Genomic DNA, 20607 nt, shown 5'->3' with positions numbered 1-20607 from the left:
CACCCAAAGTCACGTGGACATGATCTTTTTACATCTTAGTTATTCTTCCTCAGATGTATGTTGGAAGGAAATTCAATCATGTCATTTTCTAAAAATAATAATAAAAAACCCCACCTAAATTATTTCATGAAAACACTTATCTTTCCTCAATGTTTTTAAAAGTCTCACTAATTTTAAGTGGTCAGCTTTCCCTGTACCCATTTTGGAGACTAGAACTCAGTAAGAAAAACATGCCTTTAAACTAAACATAGACCTTTTTCTCTTAGCCTGATCTAGAAACCCGGGTTAGTTTTCAATCTACAGTATTCTCTAAATATTCAAATACAACAATGGACGGGAAGTCAGTGCTTAGACTGCTCATAGATGCAAACCCTGGGATCAAGGAGTTGAAAGAGTCTTTTTAATGGTCTACAAGCTAAAAAGGTTGCAGACCATTGCCATCTCTTTCCAAACTTCCTATATCAGTTTTCAAATGTTAATATTTTTTTGTCCATGACAGTAATTTACATATCATGCTGGATGCTGTCATCCATGTAACCAATAGTTATAACTGCAGTGATAAGTGGCTGTAAAAAAAATAGTTACTCAGCCAAAAAAATATTTTACCCCACTAATGACTATACTTATTTATTTCATTTGAGCAGAAGAGTATTCAAAAAGACTGTCAATATCTAAGTGGAGCTTATCAAGCAAGCAAAAAATACTGCGAGCAAAAGCTCAAAATGTAGCACATATCACACCGTATATAAAAAGGGCATTAGAGGCATAGACAAAAACAAACATGTAGTTCCCATTTATACATTTTATTTTGGAAAAACACTGACAAGAGCATTATGCCATCAGCACACAGGCTCCCCCCACTGCCTTGATCTTCTCCTCGGCCCTTCGGCTGAAGAACTTGGCCTTGACAATAACGGGCTGCTTGGGCAGCTTGCCTTTGCCGAGAACTTTGTAGTAACCCTGTGAAATTCAAAATGCAATATTAGTACAACCGGATAACCACCAACCACATCTGCATGAAGAACATTATAACTGACATAATGCTGCTGTGCTAAATTTATGTACAAAAAAACATGGCATACAGTAGGTTAAGTTGCAATTTTCTACCATGCTCATCAAGAACTATTTGCGTCACAGTATTTTCACAGCATCTGTTAACAAGGACTGGAACTGGACACAAACTCTGCAAGATAATGGGTCAACTACTGTTTTCAACAACATGCATAAAATGAATTCAATGTCCAGCAACACATTTACAGTGGTGTATGCAAGACCATTCAACAAATCTTGACCCAATGCAAAGTTCAGCCATTCCTTTTCAGACATCTGAATACATTGCTGTGCGAGTTATCACTCTATTCTCCTGTTTGTATTTGTTTGCATATGTACTCCAAGAGTGGATACAACTTGTTACATGTTAGGTTGGGACAGAAATATAGTGACAGAATTAAAGATTTAGATCTGAGATTTAAGCTTTCCATGTCTATAGCAAAAATTGAAAACGCTCATTGAACAAAGCCAGCTTTGGAAATACGCTTGTCAGAGACAAGATCAATAACAGTGCATCCAGTACAGGGAGTCGCACTTGATAAAGTTCCCATTAAGTCCAAATTGATGTTTTAAATTGTTTTAATATACTTATTAATCCATATTGGAGTTTGCACATTTGAGTTAGCAAAAATGAATTATTTTATTATTATAAGTCAACTCATCCAGCAATTGGGGACATGTGCCATTTTTGGTCCTATAAACACTTACATTTTAATGATGCTGCCTTGGATGTATAAAGACAGGGATGCTGCCGGAGCAAATAGCACTCCACTAACCGTTTCATAGGAACTTTTGGCCTAGCTTAGTCAAAGACGATGACCAGGGAAACATCCATAACACACAGACACGCCCCAACTTTGACTGGGCTTCAGTTACCAGTGAGCAAAATCAAGACATGGAGAGTTGACATCCAAAATCCAACTGACCCAATCACCCTCTGCCATTGTTTTATGAGTGATGAAGGCTGGAGACATTTATTCAGTAATGAAAATATCTGCCAACACTTACAGCGCGCACAGCATCAATGATGGGTGCAGGTCCTTCGGGCTTCTTGCCATAGTTGACCCTGGTCTGCTCGCTCACCAGCGTCCACAGCTTGTCCAGGTTGATGGTGGGGCAGTGGGTTGTGTTCCTCTTCAGGTGGTAATGTCTCATACCCACCTTACCAAAGTACCCAGGATGGCTGAGGAGACACAGGAAGGACAGACAAAGGTCAACTGCTGTCTATTCAGGTTGGCAAAATTAACAGTGACTAGAGGACATTAACTGGAAAACTGTTGGTTGTATTCTGTAGCTCTATATAAAGATAACACTTTGGCAAGTAAATATTTTTAGGTGCAGCTTGTCTTGCAATCTTTGTAGAGTTGACACATAGTTAAGGACACAACCTCACACCATTTCATTTAGCCAAAGACAAAATTAGCTTAGAAAGAAACATGGCATTTTTCTAAGCATGCATCATTTCTAAAAACATTTCCTCAGGTACTTTTAAGTCCCCCAAATTTGATTAACTGGGGCTGCAGCATCAGTGCGAGTACAGCAGACTGAGAAAAAGACATTAGTGTGTAACTGCCCATGTGGCTGACTGGCCTACAAAGAGCCAGTCGGTGAATAGGACCAGTCTTCACTCTAAGAGAACTCTAGCACACCAAGACAATGATTAGTGTCAGGATGAGACTCTAGCCTCTACAGTCAGAATCAGCTTTATTGGCCAAATGTGTTTATAAATACAAGGAATTTGAGCGTGTTTTGCAGTATTGAAACACCAGTACCAGCTGTGTTTCTTCACGACACCTCCTTCAGAAGTAAATTCACTTACTGTTGTGCTTACCATACAATACGCAAGCCTTGTTAATAGTCTTACTAAAAAAACCTTTTTAATAAATGTTCTGCCCTAAATGTTGCCATTTTTAGCCTGTGGTACAAACACCATTGTTTTTTGATAATTACTGACCAAATGCAAAATGGGCAACACTAACAGCAACACTACGGATAAACATCCATCTATACAATGTCAGAATATTGCACTTCAATTTACTGATCTGCTTTCATTCAGATACAAAAGCTGAGCAACACAATCAGCTATTACTAAGTCAAACCCACAGGTAGTGCACAGGCTAATGTCAGCCCATTGGCAAGTTATCAGGACTCCATTAACTTTTCTCCAAAACAACACATGTCCAGAATGTCATCATGCAGCACTTACTATTTGTCGAAGTTGATTCTGTGGTGATGCATACCACCAGCATTACCACGACCTCCAGGATGCTTTCTGTGCTTGCCTGTAGGGTGGAGAAGTTCATGTTAACCACGTATCACAAATGCAGCGACAGAAAACTACACATCTACTATGACCACCAAAACTCACCAATGCGACCATGTCCGTGGCTGACATGTCCTCGGAGCTTCCTAGTCTTGGTCTTCTTGGTGGGCTGTCGAGACAGGTTTGATAGAAGTTAGAATAACTAGTAGGCTTTAACAATCGTGGTACAATCATAGCCCGTGGAGCTAGCTACGTTAGCCAAATAACCTGTAACGTCGATGTATAAACAGCCTTGACAATCTAAAACTAATTAACTAATGAATTCAAATTAAAAACGTATGTTCGCATGCCGTTTCTTCCCTAAAACAAATTAGTAAAGGTTTAGCCGCGTTGCTTTGTAACTGACTGGTTTCATGCTGCCTAGCATCCCAGGAAGCTAATGCTAATTCAACTGCATTTACCGGTGCTTCCAATGCTTAGCTCGTCCAACAGCATGAAAGATTAGCAAATTAAACACAATTGCTTTTGCATTTTTAACCCCGACTACCTTTGTCACATTTACCAAGGTATAATATACGCGGTTAGCACATGTGAGTAACTACAGACAGGACCATACTGGGTAACTGCTTCAGCCATGGGCCATGAAGAGCCGAGCTCTCATATATGGAACCGCTCAGAAATACCCATAATATTAATAAATGACGATAATAACGCCCTGTAAGTGACCGTACGATATGGACATACTGTAAACCGCCATATGATGATAGTTTGCTGTACGAATTAACAAGGATGGGCATAGATTTCACCCAATTTCAGAGCACAGGGATACATGATAACACCTACCATCTTGGAGGCTAGTTGAAAGAGGAACGGGATTTGGAAACCACGCGGTTTTGTGCGAGATTTGGCTCCTGGCAACAAAGTGCAAAGAAATACACAGCGACGCTCAGTGATGGCTGACGGAAGTACAGCCGCCCAACGCCTACTTATAAGCATCATGTTTATGTTCAAATAATTGTCTTGTCTAATCTTCTTAGACTTTGCTGTCAGCTGTAATATCTCTGTTATATATTTTATATATCATATTATATTATTGATGATCTGAATATAATTTAAGCAGTCTACTTTCATTGTTGTTTCTGTTTATTTCACCACTTTAGGCTACTTTCATGTAAACAGGACACTGTTGTTATAACAACATGTTTATGAGGTGCCACTGTGTTTACCTGTTCAAATAAAAGTGACTGAATAAATACATTTTTCCATGTAGTGATGACTGAGCACGCATGGTGTTTGTTTCAGATACCTCCTTCCTTATTAGGCATACACAGCCTATTAACATGCTTCCCACCACAACCTACTTCTCTTATGACTTCTACTCACTGGTAGTAACACATAATGATATATGTATGTGCACACTGAAACCTCATCTGGGTTACGCCTGTGTATCTTGTGTGAAAATTAAGAGAAACCAGGTCAGCTGTGACAGAAACGAGTTGGACAGGCTGCATTTCCTGCATCATCAGACATGTTCATTGTTCACACTACTGCACTACATTTATCTAACAGCTTGAATTCATTTGTTTATGTTTCATAGAGATATCGAACAACAAAATATAGCCACATTTGAAGCACACATATATACATATTTCCATTACAGAATACTGTATGGAGACAATCTGTGGCAAACTGCTCCTTAACTTTTGGAGAAAAATGACACAATTGTCAGTATACAGCACAGATATTTTGCAATGCATGCTCTCTTTCAGACGACTGGGTAGAAATATCCATTTCAAGCCCAGGGTGTGAATTTTTCCAATCAGCTTCATGGGGGAGATTATATTGAATTCTGAGCTGAAATCAACAAACAGCATTCTGATGTAGCTGGTCTTATTCTCCAGGTGTGTGGAGACTGAGAGGAGGGCAGTGGATATGGCATCTTCTGTGCATCTGTTGGTTCTGAATGCATACTGGTGAGGGTCCAGGCTGGCAGGGGTGTTGTCTAAATATGAGCACGCCAACAAATGTTCACACAGCAGGCCATATGATGACATTTTTGGGGTCTATTTCATGGAGAATAGTAAACGTGGGACTAAATTATAGACTCACTAGAGGGTTATAAAAATAGAAAACACATGAATGGGTTGACTGTGCTGCTTTTTGCATCGTCAGGTTACCAGGTATTACCGCATCAGACAGAGTGAATGTTGATTTACATACAGTTGCTGTCTGTTATTCAAAGCTTGAGTCAACTTTACAGCCTGTAACTTGTCATTGGTCAGAATAACTGGGAGTGAACACTGTTGTACATCCAACTGAAGGAAAGATTTTCACAATCGAGACGTGACCGGATTCATCAAACCTGTGAGTACCTGTATGTGTATTTTTCTTAAGTGCGTGTACATCATTTTAAGTTTGTTTAATGTTTGTTGTATGTCGCTTTATTCCTGGAATCCCCTGGTGACAGTGTAAGACAAATAATAGCCTCACATGATGAGCTCTGAAACCTGCTTCACATGATACACTTGCTTGCAGTGACTCAGTGTTGAAATATCCAGGGACAAAAGTGTTGGATCAGCTCTCCACCAATCAGATCATCTGTGTCCCACTGGAGACTAAACACATGGAACGGTGCCATCCCTCTCTTCTTCTGCTCACATCCACCTGGAGACGCATTCACCTGGCTTTCTGAAGCAGACATCTTGTTTTTTAATTGCTTACATTCACTTTCAGGTAAGATACGACTATGATACAACTTAAACCTGATTCCTTTAAGATGATACTGTCTTGTGTATTTTTGTTGTACGTGTTATCATCATTCATTTGACTTAAATTGACTGAAAAAGAGATATTGTTTTTCTTGCACAAATGAGCAGTCAAATGGTAACTCTATTGCGTCTGCTACCGTTTATTAGGTGTTTTTTTGTTTGTTTTGATTCTTGTATTTCGCCGTCAAACACTTAGCACACAGGAGATTTCAAACCAGCAGCTTCTTCTGTGTTTTCTCATCTGTTTATTCAGCCCAAGAGGCCCCCGATCTCCTGGAGATGGCACACCTGCCTCACAGGCGCCATGGCTACTCCCCCCACAGGAGGGCCACCCTGTCACCACTGGTAGCCAGGTTAAGAGTACAGCTGGCACTGGAGGGCTTCCCAACTGAGACTGGTTCACATCCAGCAACTGCAGCAGAGGAGCCAAGCCTCCCAGCAGGACATGTAATACAGACACAGACTGTTAGAAGAGGCTTTAATGATTAACATGGTTATCACCACAACTGCATGAGATTTACAGTGTTAAGGAAGTGGGAGAAGATTGTTGAATGGTTATTGATATTTCATTAAACATTTGCTATGGTGAGAGCAGCATTAAACCTCTCTTGTTTTTTTTCTTTTAAAGGAGTCTAACCAGTCTTGTAATGGAAAAAGCAGAGCGCCATCTCCATCTGAAAAACGACAAAGACAACCTGGGAAAGATGTAGCAGCTTTATTAAAGAGAATAAGGTAAAATGAATGACAACATGGAGAACATGTTCTCGTAACAACACAACAGGAAAATGTATTCATGGTATTTTTTTTGAGGAAAAGGCCTTTCTGCTTTTTCTTTTTTCTTTATTTTTGTTTGGATGAGAAGATTGACACCACTTTTATATATAGGCATTTAGTACAGAGCCGGAGCCTAAGGAGATCAGCTTAGCTGAGCGTAATGATTAGAAGAGGTGAAACAGATCGGCTGGCTCTGTTAAAATTTAAAGAAACCTTTTAACATGCACCTCTAAAGCCAACTAATTAACACATAGTTTTTCATTTTATTTGGGTGTCTGCATACACACGTGTTCACACATTTGTAAGAATATATTTTTTGAGTGAAGTACTGTATATCACATGCAGTACCTAATTAATGCATGGGGCAAATCTGCTCATCATCTGCCCTTATATGCGCCGGGAAAAAGTTGTTAACATGTCCGTCTGTGCAGACACCAATGTCTTATAAACAGATGATAGTTTGTGGATGTAAAGGGATTTATGTGAAGTAACTAGAGCCTGACTGAGACTAGATTTTTGGGCCGATGCCAAAACCGATATTAGGAGGTAAACATTTCCAGTATTGATATATCAGCCCATATACACCAATTTTTTGGCAGGTACCATGAGAGACAGTGATCCAGCCTAAGTCACCCAAACCTTCATTTATTTCCACAGGATTCACCCAGAGGCTCAAAGGATTCTGGGTAATTCCTGCATACCTGTTGTGAGCTTGGAGCGTCTGAACTTCCAGTCTGTGTTTTTATCGTCTCTGCAGCCTGTGGTGTCTCTGGTAAGACTGCCATGCCACACGCAAGCCAAGCTCCACAGTGAGGCTTGCTGTTTGGATCAACAGGTAAAGATGAACGTCTACACACTTTAATGTGAGTCAATGATTAGCATGAGCTCACTTTTTTTCTCTTTGCTCCCGTCTGCAGAATGGTTTCAGTCAAAATGAGGAAAACTTTTTGGAGATAGTAGAAGCTGAGTCCAAACCAGCAGAATCGTCTGATCTCAGCCAAATAGATTCAACACTGACCTCCTGGACTGAACCATACTGTCCTGACACCTCCTCCTCCTCTGGAGAACCAGAGCAGGACTCGGGCTTTGACTGTGAATCTAATCCAGATCAGCCGTACATCCTGTTGGATTCTGGATCTGATGAATGGGACCCAGATGTGAGAACCGATTCAGAAACCTTTTATTTGGATCCAGATCCAGAGCAAACCTTGGTGATCGAGCTTGATCCAGAACCAGAGGCAGATCAAGATCCATGCCTGGAGCTGGAGGATGAAGCTGAAACTAGATCTGAAGAGGATATAGTTAAAATGGAAACTAAATGTGAAGTTGATTTAGTTCAAGTGGAGACTAAATGTGAAGTTGATTTAGTTCAAGTGGAAACTAAATGTGAAGTTGATTTAGTTCAAGTGGACGACAGTCAGGATCAGAAACCTGGTCTTTGCTGCTCACTGAAGGTGGAGGGCTCCTCCAGTCAGCAGCCTGAACCTGGACCAGGTTTTGAGGAGATGGAGAGTGAAGATTTCTGTGCTGTGTGTCTGAACGGTGGAGATCTGCTCTGCTGTGACCGCTGCCCCAAAGTTTACCACCTGGTCTGTCACCTACCTCCTCTCAACAGCTTCCCACTGTAAGTGCTGCAGCTGAACACACGTTTATGTTGACAATCACTGACTTTGTTTACATGCACAAACTATTCAGATTTCAGCCCTTGTTCTGAAAAAGAGAATGTGTTGTCTAATAATAAATTAATACTCCACTAATATGCCCATTAACATGCAGGCCTGCATACTCTTTGGGTTTCTGGGTTTTACTACTATTTGAAAGACAGTGGAGTTTTGTTATGGGTCATAGGAAAAATCAGGCTCTGGCTACACAAGTGATCAATTATAAATGGTCAAGTAATGTGACACTGTATTTTTCATCTCTGAATTATTGAAAAACCTGTGTGTCCTACAGAGGTGACTGGGTGTGTACGCTGTGCAGATCTGACCAGGAGCCCATGGAGACCTACGACTGTGAGAACATGAACTCCTGCGGGGGAGTCAAAGCTCTGTATGCACTGTCCAATCAGGACCAGAGGGTGAGCTTCAGAGAGGAATCAGTTTGATTGACACTCATCAGATATAAGAGTACTATCCATAAAAAGTATTAATGTCTTTACTCGACTAAGGTGTGCTTATGAGATCAGGGAACATGAAGCAAACAGTTATTTTATAATGGATTCAAAGTGAAAAAAATAAAACACAAAGTTGTTTTTTTGTTGTTTCTACAGCTCTCTTCAACAGTTGTTTCTGATATGATATCAGCTCATGAGGAGATGAACAGGAAGTTTTTAGTGACGTGTGTGTTTTTGTGTTTTTTGTTCAGAGGTGTGAGAAGCTGACTCTGCTGCTGTACAGTCACACACTCAGCGCTCCGTTCCATGAACCTGTCAGCCCTCTGGTCAGTCCAACAGATTTACACTGAAGTCTTTACTCTTTAATACTGTAACATGTTTATTCTTTACAAATCACATCCAATAAATCACCCTGAAAATAGTGAATAACATATATCAGTGCAAAACTGTACAATATGTATACATATACAGTATATATATAATAATAATATAATATATGAATATGTATAATAACTACATGATAGAGCTCTTACTTTAGAAAGTTACAATGTGTTTTTATAGTAACAATAATAAACTTTATTTATACTTTACTTTTCAAAGCAAGGTTAAAAAGTGCTTCATATGTTTTCAGCCAGGATTAAAACATTTCAGGACCACAATGAGGGAAAGAAAATCAGACAATTAATAATACAATATTGACATTTTAATACCCAACAATAATATAACATAAAATACATCACTAATCCTGTGCAGTTCAATGATACACTTTTACTATGTTCATGTCATGACCATCAGGATCAGGATTATATGACACCACTGTTAACAGCAAGATGTTTTTGAGTAACATGTCAACATTACATGTCTGTCTACAAAATAAGAGATAATATTTCTCCTTTTGAACATGAACCAAAAGTGAAAAAAATGCCTCTGTCGCAAACATCAAATTCACCTAATTTTCATCCTGATAAATTGCTTCTTTTCTTCCAGGCTTTTTCATTTCAAGTACTGTTGATCGAATGGAACAAAGGGACCTATAAAAAACAACTTAGTAATTGCAGACCTGAACTACTGGCCTCATTTAAAAACACTGCAGGGCAGGAACAGCACAAAGTGATGTCAGAATGTAATACTTATAACAAGTTACCTGAGAAAACACTGGCTCACTGTACTGTACATATAAAATGTTCCACTTAACTTTCATAACAAACCGCGACATTGAAGTAAAAACAATCTCTGCTACGATGATCTCATCTCTGTGAATGTGCTCCAGGCCCGAAACTACTACCAGATCATTAAGAGGCCCATCAACCTGTCAGTGATCCGCAGGAAACTGGACAAGAGCAACACTCTCCACTACTTCACTGCCCAGCAGTTTGTCGATGACGTCCTGCTGATGTTCAAGAACTGTGCTACGTTCAATTACGTAAGTTTGTCATGAGGTCGTTGGAATCTGAGTGGATTTACAGCTTTAATCTAATTTCTAGTGTAATTGAATTATTTCTGCACTATAGCCTGTGGGAATAAGTTCCACATGGAGCAGAAAACTAGGCCACTTTTCCACTTTGATTTCTTTATGTAGAGACTGTCAGTCAGGCCGTGTCCACTGCCAGTAAAGATTAAATGTCAGGCTTGATTTTGATTCTGACATTTAGTCTGCAGTCTTAGATGCTGGAATATATTTTCATACCTAAAAGACTCAATAGATGGATTGCCAGTGACTCCCAAAACTAGGGGTCGACCGATATGGCTTTTTCAGGGCCGATACCGATTATAAGAAATCAAGGAAATACATATGGGTTGTAAGAGAGTGGTCCAGTCTGTAGTTTTTGCATATCCTGTTCCCTCGTCTCAAAGTCTATGAGTTTTCTATGAGAATAGTTTTTTGGTTAAATGCCTGAAATAAGGTTTATTCTAACTCTGACTTTACAACTTGTAGGTTGATCAATTTACAGCAAACATATATACTAATTGTGTCGTAAGACGCTTAGTGGTGGTGACGTTTAAGTCACGTGACCATGATGTAGTCTGTTTAAAGCCTAACATTAGCTTTTTACTTCTAGCGATTTCATTCATGCTTCGAAAATCACAAAGGTGGTGTTCATCTGAGAAGATTATCTTGATGAACAAAACGTGCAAGCATCATAAACTTGTGTTTGTCACAGTGATTATTCTCAGCAATAATGGAAATGTCTTGGACAGAATCAAATTTAAATCTGATGATGGTTCGAGATAAAAAGTCAGAAGGTTATCACAAGTCAGTAGGATTCCTCCTCTGGAGACCATGAATGTCTGCACCAAACTTCATGGCAATCTATCAAACAACAATTCTTTGTTGAGAAATGAAAATCTTCTAAATGTTTTTCTAACCACTGTAAAGTGTGCAGGTGTCTTAGCCTAAGTCAACTACCAGTGGATAATAATGTTTTAAACTAAGGTAAGTAAAACAGCTTCTGATCTTTGTGTTTTTTTAAATACATTTATCTCTCTTTGCTGTGCAGCCGGACTCAGAGGTGGCTCAGGCCGGTCGAAACCTGGAGGTGTTTTTCTTTAGCAAACTGAGGGAGACTTTTCCTGACCGGACATTCCCATCGGCCAGCCAGGACACAACGGACAGAGTTCGGCTCCGGTGGCTTGGCAGGAAGAGGAAGGAAAACTACAGGAAGAAGAGATGCATGTTCAGTGGGAAGAAATATTACCTGTAACTAGATTAAACAATACGTGCAGAGCTGTATGTTGTGAATGCCTATTTATTAGTGGAGAGCACGTTAAGTCAGGTGTTGATATTGAAAACCGTTTCAATCATTTTGTACTTTTATTTTTTTATTTTCATGAATCTTATTATGGAGAATTAAGCAGACTGAAATGAGCAAAATAAAACAAATATCAATATCTTATTTGCAGAGAAGAAATACTGAGTCTCAAGGATTTTTCTTTCTAAAGTGGTTTCAATTAAAACTTCATTATGTTTCTGATGTTTTCAACAGGTTTGAGGTCAATTCTCTTGTTTGTTGTTGTTTGTTAATGTGCATCTCCTCCACCAGGGGGCGTGCTTGTATCTAACACACACAAGTCAATCAGGGACACAGGCTGTGGTTAAAACTGACACATTTCTTTGTAATTAACTCTCTCTGCTTGGAGTCAATTTCCCGACAACCACAGTGAGATAAAAATGAAAATCACTTCGAGGAAATGATCGCTCAAAAACACTCACATAATTTCTTCCACCGCACATCCACACAAGTAAACATTTCAATTAAAATGACACAGTTCTTATGTTCTTTGTTTCATAACTGAATGTTTCATAACACAACATAATAAGTGATGTTACAGGAAAAATGGTAAGACAGCACTTTCTGATGTCACCCTTTGTAAAGATAAGACTTTAATGATCTGTCGCTGGTGAAATGTACTTGTTGCAGCACCTGACAGCAGTGATTGATTAATAGATAAGAAAATTAAACAAGGCAACATAGTAATACACAATCAAATAATAAAAAGTACACTCTTCTTTCTATTAATAATAATTATAATATTATATATATTATTATATATTATTATAATAAAGACTATATACACTCTATTCACCTTCCATATACAAAATAAGACCAAGAAGGACATTGAGGGTTTTTAAGCATTATTAATTATGTTAATGTTGATATTAGTTAATAAGAAAAATGTTTGGGATGCCAAGTTGTGGAAAATCTTTTTAGCTCGCTCATTAATTCATCATGAAGACCCCTCCAATGTACTGACTGCTCATTTTATGGAAAAGGGCTGCAGGACATCTTGACCAAAATGTATTTAATTGTATTTTAGCTGAACAACTAATTAACAATTAAAGGGGCAATATTTAAGAATTGGCCACCTGGAGAATTCATAATCCAAACAAATTGAGACAATCAGTAGGGAAACTGCCAACTGTAGCTACCGTTTTGATTGATTGTTATTCTGATATTCTGTATTTTTTTGTATGTTTTAAACTAATATTCTTACATATTGCACTTTTAAAACTTTAGAAATAATGGATTGCTATTCTTTATTCATGATTTATAAACAAAGGTGAGTTTACAGATGAACCTTTGCTCATGGCTTATCAGAACTGAGAAACTTAAGACCATTTATTAAGACATCTTGTCATAATACTTAGAGTCTTAATAAATCAAGAGTCTTTTCACAAATAGTCTCTTTGTCACGCTCACAGCTGCAGAAACTATTAGATTACTTAAACCGAGTGTCAGATTCATGATTTAAAAGAGTACATGTATCTTTTCCTGTCACGTTTTCTTTGGAGTTAGCAGAACATGAATCTCCTCTGATCGGCCCTGATGTGGATTCATAGCAGATGTGACAGCCTTTGTTTCTCCTGGACTCTGCTGCAGTCCTCAGCGGTCTGCTCACTGAGGGTTGCTGCTTTCAGTGTCTGATTGTGGTTTTCAATTTTCAGCTCTTCAACATAAAATTCTTCTTTGTTTTTTAAGTGTTTCAGGACATTTTGTTCTTCCAGGATTCAGCTCAGCGTAATTTGTCAAACAGGAAAAAACACAAAGTGGCTGCCTTTTGAGCCAGAAAGCTCATACTTTTTGCCAAAATGCTCTTCTATGAAATATAATCTATCAAGAAAGGAGTGCTTTTACTACATGAACCTAATAAAAGAGGTTCAAATGGATAAAAATCTGTTGCAAAACCCACTCTACTCCGGTCTGTATGGTGTCTTTGATCTGTGTTTACATCCACTAGGATGTATAAACTGTCGGCCATTGAATGAAGATATACAGAGAAACATGAGAGGGAGTTTTCAGGGCCAGCAGCCCTGTGGCTAATGTTAAGATAAAATGAGGGAAATTGACCATGAGATGTTCTCAAAGGGAGGTTTATTCCCCTCTTGTGTCTTTTAAACCCACTTCATTCAGTCCAGTAAACCTCATTCACATGTCTGCCCCCTTTCTTTTCCCTCTTTCTCCCTCTTTTCTTGTGTTGCAATGAGCAGATGTTTCATTTAAGAACATCAAAAAGATCGTCTGAAGTTCGGTGAATCACACATAAAGGAGGACGCTCCTCCGGCTGCAGTGGTCTTCTTTAGCGATAACACCTACATCTAATGTTTACACCAAACTCAAGAGCATGCATTAGCCACGATTAGACACCTGATATTTTTCATTCATCACTTTGTTGTTTAAGATTCCTCCAAAAAGCTGCCCGCTAAGATTGGTTGGTACTCTTCAGGGTCATTCGGGCTCATTTCCTCTCTTACAGTCTTGATAAGTTATTGCATTAAAGCACTATTTTCTTGAATTATCTTGTCTGGGAGTGGGATAAGTGTATGATGTTTTGTTTGGGCAGAGGTGAGAGCAGAGCTGATATATACACAGCACCTCTTAGTTTTGGAAGTTGGCTGAGTAATGACATATTTTAACTTATTTCTGACTGTATCTGAAATGTAAAAGCTCGAGGATTTAACACAAAAAGAAGATAATGTTTCACATAATTTTTCGTTTTTGGCTTGAGAATGCTCTCGTGCCAAAGACGGAGATTTGGATGCTTTTGAGGCCATAAAAATAGACCAAGCTCTATGACCACCAGCACACCATCAGTCATTAGTCATTTCGCTTCATAATTTCAACATCTCAGAAACATCTCGACTGATGCCCAAATTTGGGAATCAAACTGGAGAGAAAGAGGACGAAGAAAAAGGGGCTGCAGGGGCCAATCACAAGGACGAGAATGATGGGTGTCGTACGATGTCTTTGGGTCGGACCGCTGCTGCCTCTGCTCTTCATCAGTCCAGCCTGTTCCTGTCAGGATTAGGGTTCATACAGTAACATGTTCAAGATGTTGATGTGAATTCATGTGAGGAAGGAATGACTTCAACTGAACCAACAGGCCGGGACAGTAAAGGATTATCATGGGTTTTGTATTTAAAGGTGCAATTTTGAACATCAAAGTCACATTAATCCAGATTCCTTGGAACAAATACCAAGTGAGACCTCTGTCAAAATGACTGATAGCTGCCAGCTCAAGTCACATTTATCGTCATCTCCTGCAACAACATCAAAAGTCGTTACTGTTTGGCTTTCTGGAAAAAGACAAATAAACCTAATAGGGATTTTTCCATGTATTCACTCCTTCCATCACCTGCAGCTGCTGGATGGATGTTTTACACAAAAAGACCAGCACCCTCTGCTGGTTTTGTGGCATAAAGCAATTCATGCATGCACCCTTTCATTAAAACTTATCTTAAAGTCAGCCTATGTGATGTTTATTCTTTATGATTAAAAGACTTAGGTTAAGTCACATTGTCTGTATCTTGTGCAACCATTTTATACTGTGTTGTGTTTGGGTGTTTTAATGGGCTATCACATTTATTGTATTGTACATGTTGATATGTTTGTTTTGTCAGTCTTTCTGGGTTTATTAGATTATTTTGTTTTTATTAGGCGACATAGACCGACTAAAGCATACATCAAGTTATACCAAATTTAGTGCCAGGCTAAGCTAAACAACCAAACTAAGCTACGCTAAACTAAGCTATCATGAACTAAACAACAAAATATGCTCCACTCTACGTTTTGGTTTATGAAGATTTTCTTAACAATTGAATAGGTCACTAAGATAAGTTCAGTTAAACTAAACTAAGTTAAGTTAAGCTAAGCTAAGATACAAATGAGAGAACGAGGCTAACAACCAAACTCAGATGCTAACCTAAGCGACACTGAACTAAACAAGCTTCACCCTGAAAATATTAGTTCATGAATTTATTCTGAACACTCTTATAGGTTACTAAGATAAGTTAAATTAAACTAAACTAAGTCAATGTAAGTTAAGCTAAGGCTAAGATATAAATGAGAGAACTAGGCTAACAACTTAACCAAACTCTGATGCTATCCTAAGCTACACTGAACTAAACAAGCTTCAACTCATAACTTATCAATGTATTTGAGGATTTTGGGAGTATTATTTTGTTTTTAACATCATTAGGTCGATTTAGTCCAATTAAACCATAGCTCACAAAGCTTAGTTAAACTGAGGCTAACCCAACAATGCTAAAGATGAACCAAAGCTTCACCAATTTAGACCGTCTTTGCTAGTCATGTCTACATGGGCTTAAATGTATGCTGATCATTTTAAGTTTATTGTTGTTATCAACTCAATTCAGCTAAACTACAAACTAAACAACTAGGCTTAGGTCTGAACTAAACAGGGCTAAGATAAAACAGCTATGCTAAGCTACAACAACATGCTTCAACTCCATTTGTCATCTTATTTATTTTTATACAATGAGCATTTTTGCATTATTAGGCTATTTTGTTTTTACAACATAACATCACTAAGCTAAGTTAAACCACATAACCTGCAGGCTAAGTTAAGTTAAAGCAGAACTAAGCTAGGCTGCAATAAACCAAATAACTAGCCTCAACTACATCAAGCTAAACTATCTGATGTCAAATCTGAATCCAATTTTTTTCCCCACATTTTTTTAATCAGTATTTTGTTTCTCAAAGTCACTAAACCAAGTCAGAGGAAAGGTAATCCAAACTAAATGACATAATTGTACATCAGAGCCACATAAATAAAACTTCTGATAATTTGTTTTTTTCCAAGATCTGTGGAAAAGAGTATCAGGGCTGCCCACATAATCTGACATTTAATAACAGCAACCATTTAGTTTTTAACTGGCATCTCCTGTTTGGCTATCAGCCACGAGGAAACCTCCAGTCCAACATAACTTTTCCCATGTCACATATGGTAGATAATCTCATTTCACAGAGTAAACAGAAAGCTTCCAGACAGATTCCTGCTTCACAGACGTTATGTAATGATGTTGCTGATGTGCTGTGGTGCCCTTTGATGATGATTTGTTGAGGTTTTGTGTGTGTGTGTATGCAGCTGGTGAGAAAAATGTGTCTCTTGGTGTGTTTAGTTTAGTGGGCACATGACGTTGTCCCATGTGAAAGCCTCTTTGCAGCCACGTGTTGATCAGCTCAGGAAGAAATGGTCTTTCACTCTCTGCCTGATTAAAAGCTGCCATGGATGGCTAGGCTTTCCACTGTGTGCTCGCCTTGGAAGTAAAACAAAGGAATTTGTTTTTTCCTGATTACAACAGGGATGTCTATTGAGAAGTTTTGATGATGAGAAGAATGAAAAGAAAAGTGATTTTCTTAAATTTTTTGTATTCTTGGAGCGTGTTGTTTTCCTGAGGTGCATGCTCTGATGATTGAGGTCGGTGAGCTCAAGTGTTTCAGCATTCAAGGCTGATTAAAAGTCTTACTTCACTGGTTTAAGATTAGGAATGATTGAGGCGAACATATTTCCCCAATATGCAATAGTAATCTCTCCACGAGTCCTCATCTGAACCCCCCCAAACTTTAAGTTATATGGTACAAATTATTTAGCCTCACGCAAGCTGATTCGCAGGGTATATGATATCTAAACATCACTGCGTTGAAAGATCAAAACTCGATAAACATTTCAAAAGCCCATCCAGTCTGCATGCCGTGCGTTCTGACGGATTTGGACGCACATAATGTGGTCAGGCTGTTTTCATTGTATCATTACAGCTTTTGTTTTACAGTATTTAAAAGGTTCAACTCCATGATCCTAAAGTCAACAAGAAGAGATTGGCACAAACTCCAAAAAGCGAGCATTACTTCACTCTCACATTGATTGACAGCTTTCTTGATACAAAGAATAACATTTGGAGTAATGCACAGTATTTATAACAGACTGTAAAAGCCTTGTTTAGTTATGTAATGTTTGAAAGGATCCATATGAAGATCATAAGTTTTGGGGTATTCATTCCAGCTATTATAATCAGAAAGTAACTATGTAAATAGACTAAAACAACCCAAGGTGAAGGCTCAAAACAGTGTGTTTGTGAAATTCTGAAGCGCAGCCAAGTTATGACAGCCCTCTTTAAAGTTGAGGGTAAAATTTAAGACTTTCTTTTGGAAGAGGGTCACCGACTTTGCATGCAAACAGATACCAGATCAAATGAAGCCAGTTTGGAAATGGGCCCAAAATGCCCAGACGGAGCATGCAAGAGGGTCAGGGGGGACAAAAATGTGGTTTCAGTCTAAAGAATATTCATTTCGTTGGCTGACATTAGTGTGTGAAATCGAAGCTACTGGAGGATGATTTATTGGCTGTATGTGCCACATTTTGTGTGGTGGCTGAAGCTGAAGAAAATGGATTGCTCGTCTGGATCGATTCAGTTTGATGTCAGGAGAATGACTGATGCTCTAATCAGTGTTTTTTTATTGCTGGCCTTCTCATGGTTTTGCGTCCACGCTGCACTCAACCACTCAACTTTACTATATTGCTTCAGTCTGGTGAGCTGTGACTCACGGACATAACCAAAGTCATCAACATTTTTTCCCCATCATATCACTGCCTCCCCTTCACTAAAATACATCGACCAGTTTCAATAAAATGACTTTTCCTTGAAGCCAGAAGATTTTTAACACCGGACTCAGCGTGAAGTTGCCAGATCTTATCGCAGAGCGTTCAAAAACAACTCCACCACCTGAGGAAATATAATGGTTTCTTGATTCAAATATGAGGACACTTCATACAGAAGCCCAGTACTGCCAGACAATGACACAAAAAAGATAAAAGCTGTGAATTATAAAACAAGAACATTAAGATTAACTCACTAAATCAGTGCAAAGTGTACAGTAGGCCTTTGACACAAGGACTGGGGCTTGCCTTCCACGAGCCCCGGTGTGGTTTAGACAACAGGTTTCGGTTGAAAGTTAAATTAAACACAACTTCTCTTGTGCTTCAAGTCTCTGTTGACCTTTTCAATATTTAACTAAGACAACAATCTTTCTGTAATCTTGAAAAGTGCTTTGTGTGCCTCAACATAACCATAACAAAAACATTTATCATACATACCAAGTTATGACTGGTGGATACTGTATTGCATGATATCTTAGACAAACAAAGGAAATCTGTTATCAGTGAAAGTTCTGCAGGAATGTTGAGTATGAACATTTGACAACTTGCCTGACACATTAAAATGTTAAAATTGATTAAAATGTGTCTTTATTAGATTAATAGAAACATTATGTTTGGCAATATGTTTATGTTTAATTTTTAAGTAAAAATTTTGAGACATTGAGAGAAATACTAGGTCCCACTTACAGGTAGTAAGTCAAAAATGTATGCAATTCTAGAAAAATTAAAGTATTTGTAGAGTCACTCTCATTCAAATGCAACAGGTTGAAGAGTTTATTTTACTTTTATACATCAGTCTATCTAAACCAAAATCAGTGTGCAGCTAACTAAGATCTGAATATGAAGAAAAGATGAGATTTGTTTTATGGTCATGACTGTTTGGTAAGTCTTTATGAATGTGTTATATGTGTAACTGTATGGTTACCCTGTGTGCAAACGTCTTGAACAGAACTGCCTGAGGATGAAAAAGTAATTTCAGTGTAAACTGACAATAAAGTTGTATTGTATCATATTGTAATGTATGATATGGTATGGTATGGTATCGTAGTGTATCGTTTCTTATTGTATCGTAATGTATTGTATTGTGATGTATTGTATTGTAGTGCATCATATTTTATCATATCATATTGTATGATATAATATTGTATTATATTGTAGTGTATCGTTTTGTATCGTATCGTATCGTAGTGTATTGTATTGTTTGGTATTTTGTGTATCATATCGTATCGTATAATATTGTATCGTATCATATTGTAACGTATCACATTGTATCGTATCATATTGTAACGTATCATATTGTATCGTGGTGTATCGTATTGAAGTGTATCGTATCATATTGTAGTGTATTGTATCATAAGTAAAACTATTTTATCATCATTACTTAAAAAGTAATCTTTACTAAAAATGCACAACAATTTAACATCTATAAATCAGACCAAGTAAATCTAAAAATGTTGCCTTTGTATAAGGCTATGACTGGCTAAGACTATTCTTACTCTTTGCCTGATTAGTTTTACTTCACAGCATTGAAGGATTTGATACCATTGTTAGCATAAGAAATGTTTATCATTTTTAAGTTGCTATAGGCCTGGATATTTTATTTGATGCATGGAAATCATTGAACAAGCAACTGAAACATGTCAGCGAATGCTTCGCAGATGCTTTCTTTATTTTTCAGTTTGACAGATACGTATGTTACAAACATTTCCTCATAGCGTTGATAAAACGTTTATCTCAGGGGGGCATTTTCTCTCAGAATCTGTTTGCTGTTGCAAATTAGTTTTATACAAACATATTTTCTTGACAAAGTTGCAATAATGTTAATTCGTTTTCATATTTCTCATTCCTAACATACATCAATTCATCTTATTCTTTTCCTGGTGGGAATGGACTTCCATAACGTTACACTATGATAACACAAATGTCCATAGATGGCAGCCAGACTACAGTTACAGTGCCAGAGTTGGAACGGCACAATGGGTTTAGTCAGCCATGACCTTCGAGTAACCTCACTGTAGGAGGGGGAAGAGACAGAAAAGAGAAATATATGGACACAAGAGAGGAAAGAAAGAAGGAAAACAGATTGATTGAGAGAGAATAAAGAGAGAGCAGAGAGAGAAAGAGAGAAAACAGAGAAAGGAGAGGTGTGACAGAGTAAAGGAGCACTTGGCACACAGACAGACAGA

The 20607-nt window shown here is 38.1% G+C and overlaps 2 protein-coding genes across 6 annotated transcripts; one reads left to right on the top strand and one right to left on the bottom strand.

Annotated features, from left to right (window-relative positions):
• Positions 1-787: 787 nt before the first annotated feature.
• rpl27a (ribosomal protein L27a) lies at positions 788-4327 on the bottom strand. Of its 2 annotated transcripts, none has more exons than XM_084364950.1 (5): positions 4157-4327; positions 3419-3482; positions 3257-3332; positions 2059-2233; positions 788-960 (listed from the first exon to the last, which is right to left on the bottom strand). In XM_084364950.1, the coding sequence occupies exons 1-5, from the start codon at positions 4310-4312 to the stop codon at positions 832-834; spliced, it is 600 nt and encodes a 199-aa protein (XP_084221076.1). In that variant the 5' UTR covers positions 4313-4327; the 3' UTR covers positions 788-831. The 2 variants fall into 2 exon arrangements, with proteins under 2 accessions (XP_084221076.1, XP_084221077.1); XM_084364951.1 differs by lacking the exon at positions 4157-4327 and adding an exon at positions 4045-4148.
• On the top strand, positions 2221-11765 carry LOC311264240 (E3 ubiquitin-protein ligase TRIM33-like). Of its 4 annotated transcripts, XM_084364949.1 has the most exons (13): positions 4567-4698; positions 5215-5286; positions 5596-5677; positions 5872-6046; positions 6335-6528; positions 6710-6813; positions 7513-7690; positions 7773-8012; positions 8310-8479; positions 8809-8932; positions 9220-9294; positions 10239-10391; positions 11467-11765. In XM_084364949.1, exons 5-13 carry the CDS (start codon positions 6361-6363, stop codon positions 11668-11670), a joined length of 1416 nt encoding a protein of 471 aa, XP_084221075.1. In that variant the 5' UTR covers positions 4567-4698; positions 5215-5286; positions 5596-5677; positions 5872-6046; positions 6335-6360; the 3' UTR covers positions 11671-11765. The 4 variants fall into 4 exon arrangements, with proteins under 4 accessions (XP_084221074.1, XP_084221075.1, XP_084221072.1 ...); XM_084364946.1 differs by having other exon boundaries at positions 7773-8479; XM_084364948.1 differs by lacking the exons at positions 4567-4698; positions 5215-5286 and adding an exon at positions 2221-2282 and having other exon boundaries at positions 7773-8479.
• The last annotated feature ends 8842 nt before the right edge of the window (positions 11766-20607 follow it).

Source organism: Pagrus pagrus, assembly GCF_965226575.1.
Source record: "Pagrus pagrus genome assembly, chromosome: 10".
Classification (NCBI taxonomy): Eukaryota; Metazoa; Chordata; class Actinopteri; order Spariformes; family Sparidae; genus Pagrus; species Pagrus pagrus.
This window is presented reverse-complemented; position numbering and strand designations above follow the sequence as displayed.

Coding starts and splice junctions, on each gene's coding strand:
- rpl27a (XM_084364950.1), bottom strand. CDS start 4,312: ATGATGCTTATAAGTAGGCGTTGGGCGGCTGTACTTCCGTCAGCCATC. Junction 3,333..3,418: donor CCACGGACATGGTCGCATTG/GTGAGTTTTGGT, acceptor TCCACCCTACAG/GCAAGCACAGAAAGCATCCT. Junction 2,234..3,256: donor AGAATCAACTTCGACAAATA/GTAAGTGCTGCA, acceptor GTGTCTCCTCAG/CCATCCTGGGTACTTTGGTA.
- LOC311264240 (XM_084364948.1), top strand. CDS start 6,361: ATGGCACACCTGCCTCACAGGCGCCATGGCTACTCCCCCCACAGGAGG. Junction 8,480..8,808: donor CCTCTCAACAGCTTCCCACT/GTAAGTGCTGCA, acceptor TGTGTCCTACAG/AGGTGACTGGGTGTGTACGC. Junction 10,392..11,466: donor ACTGTGCTACGTTCAATTAC/GTAAGTTTGTCA, acceptor TTTGCTGTGCAG/CCGGACTCAGAGGTGGCTCA.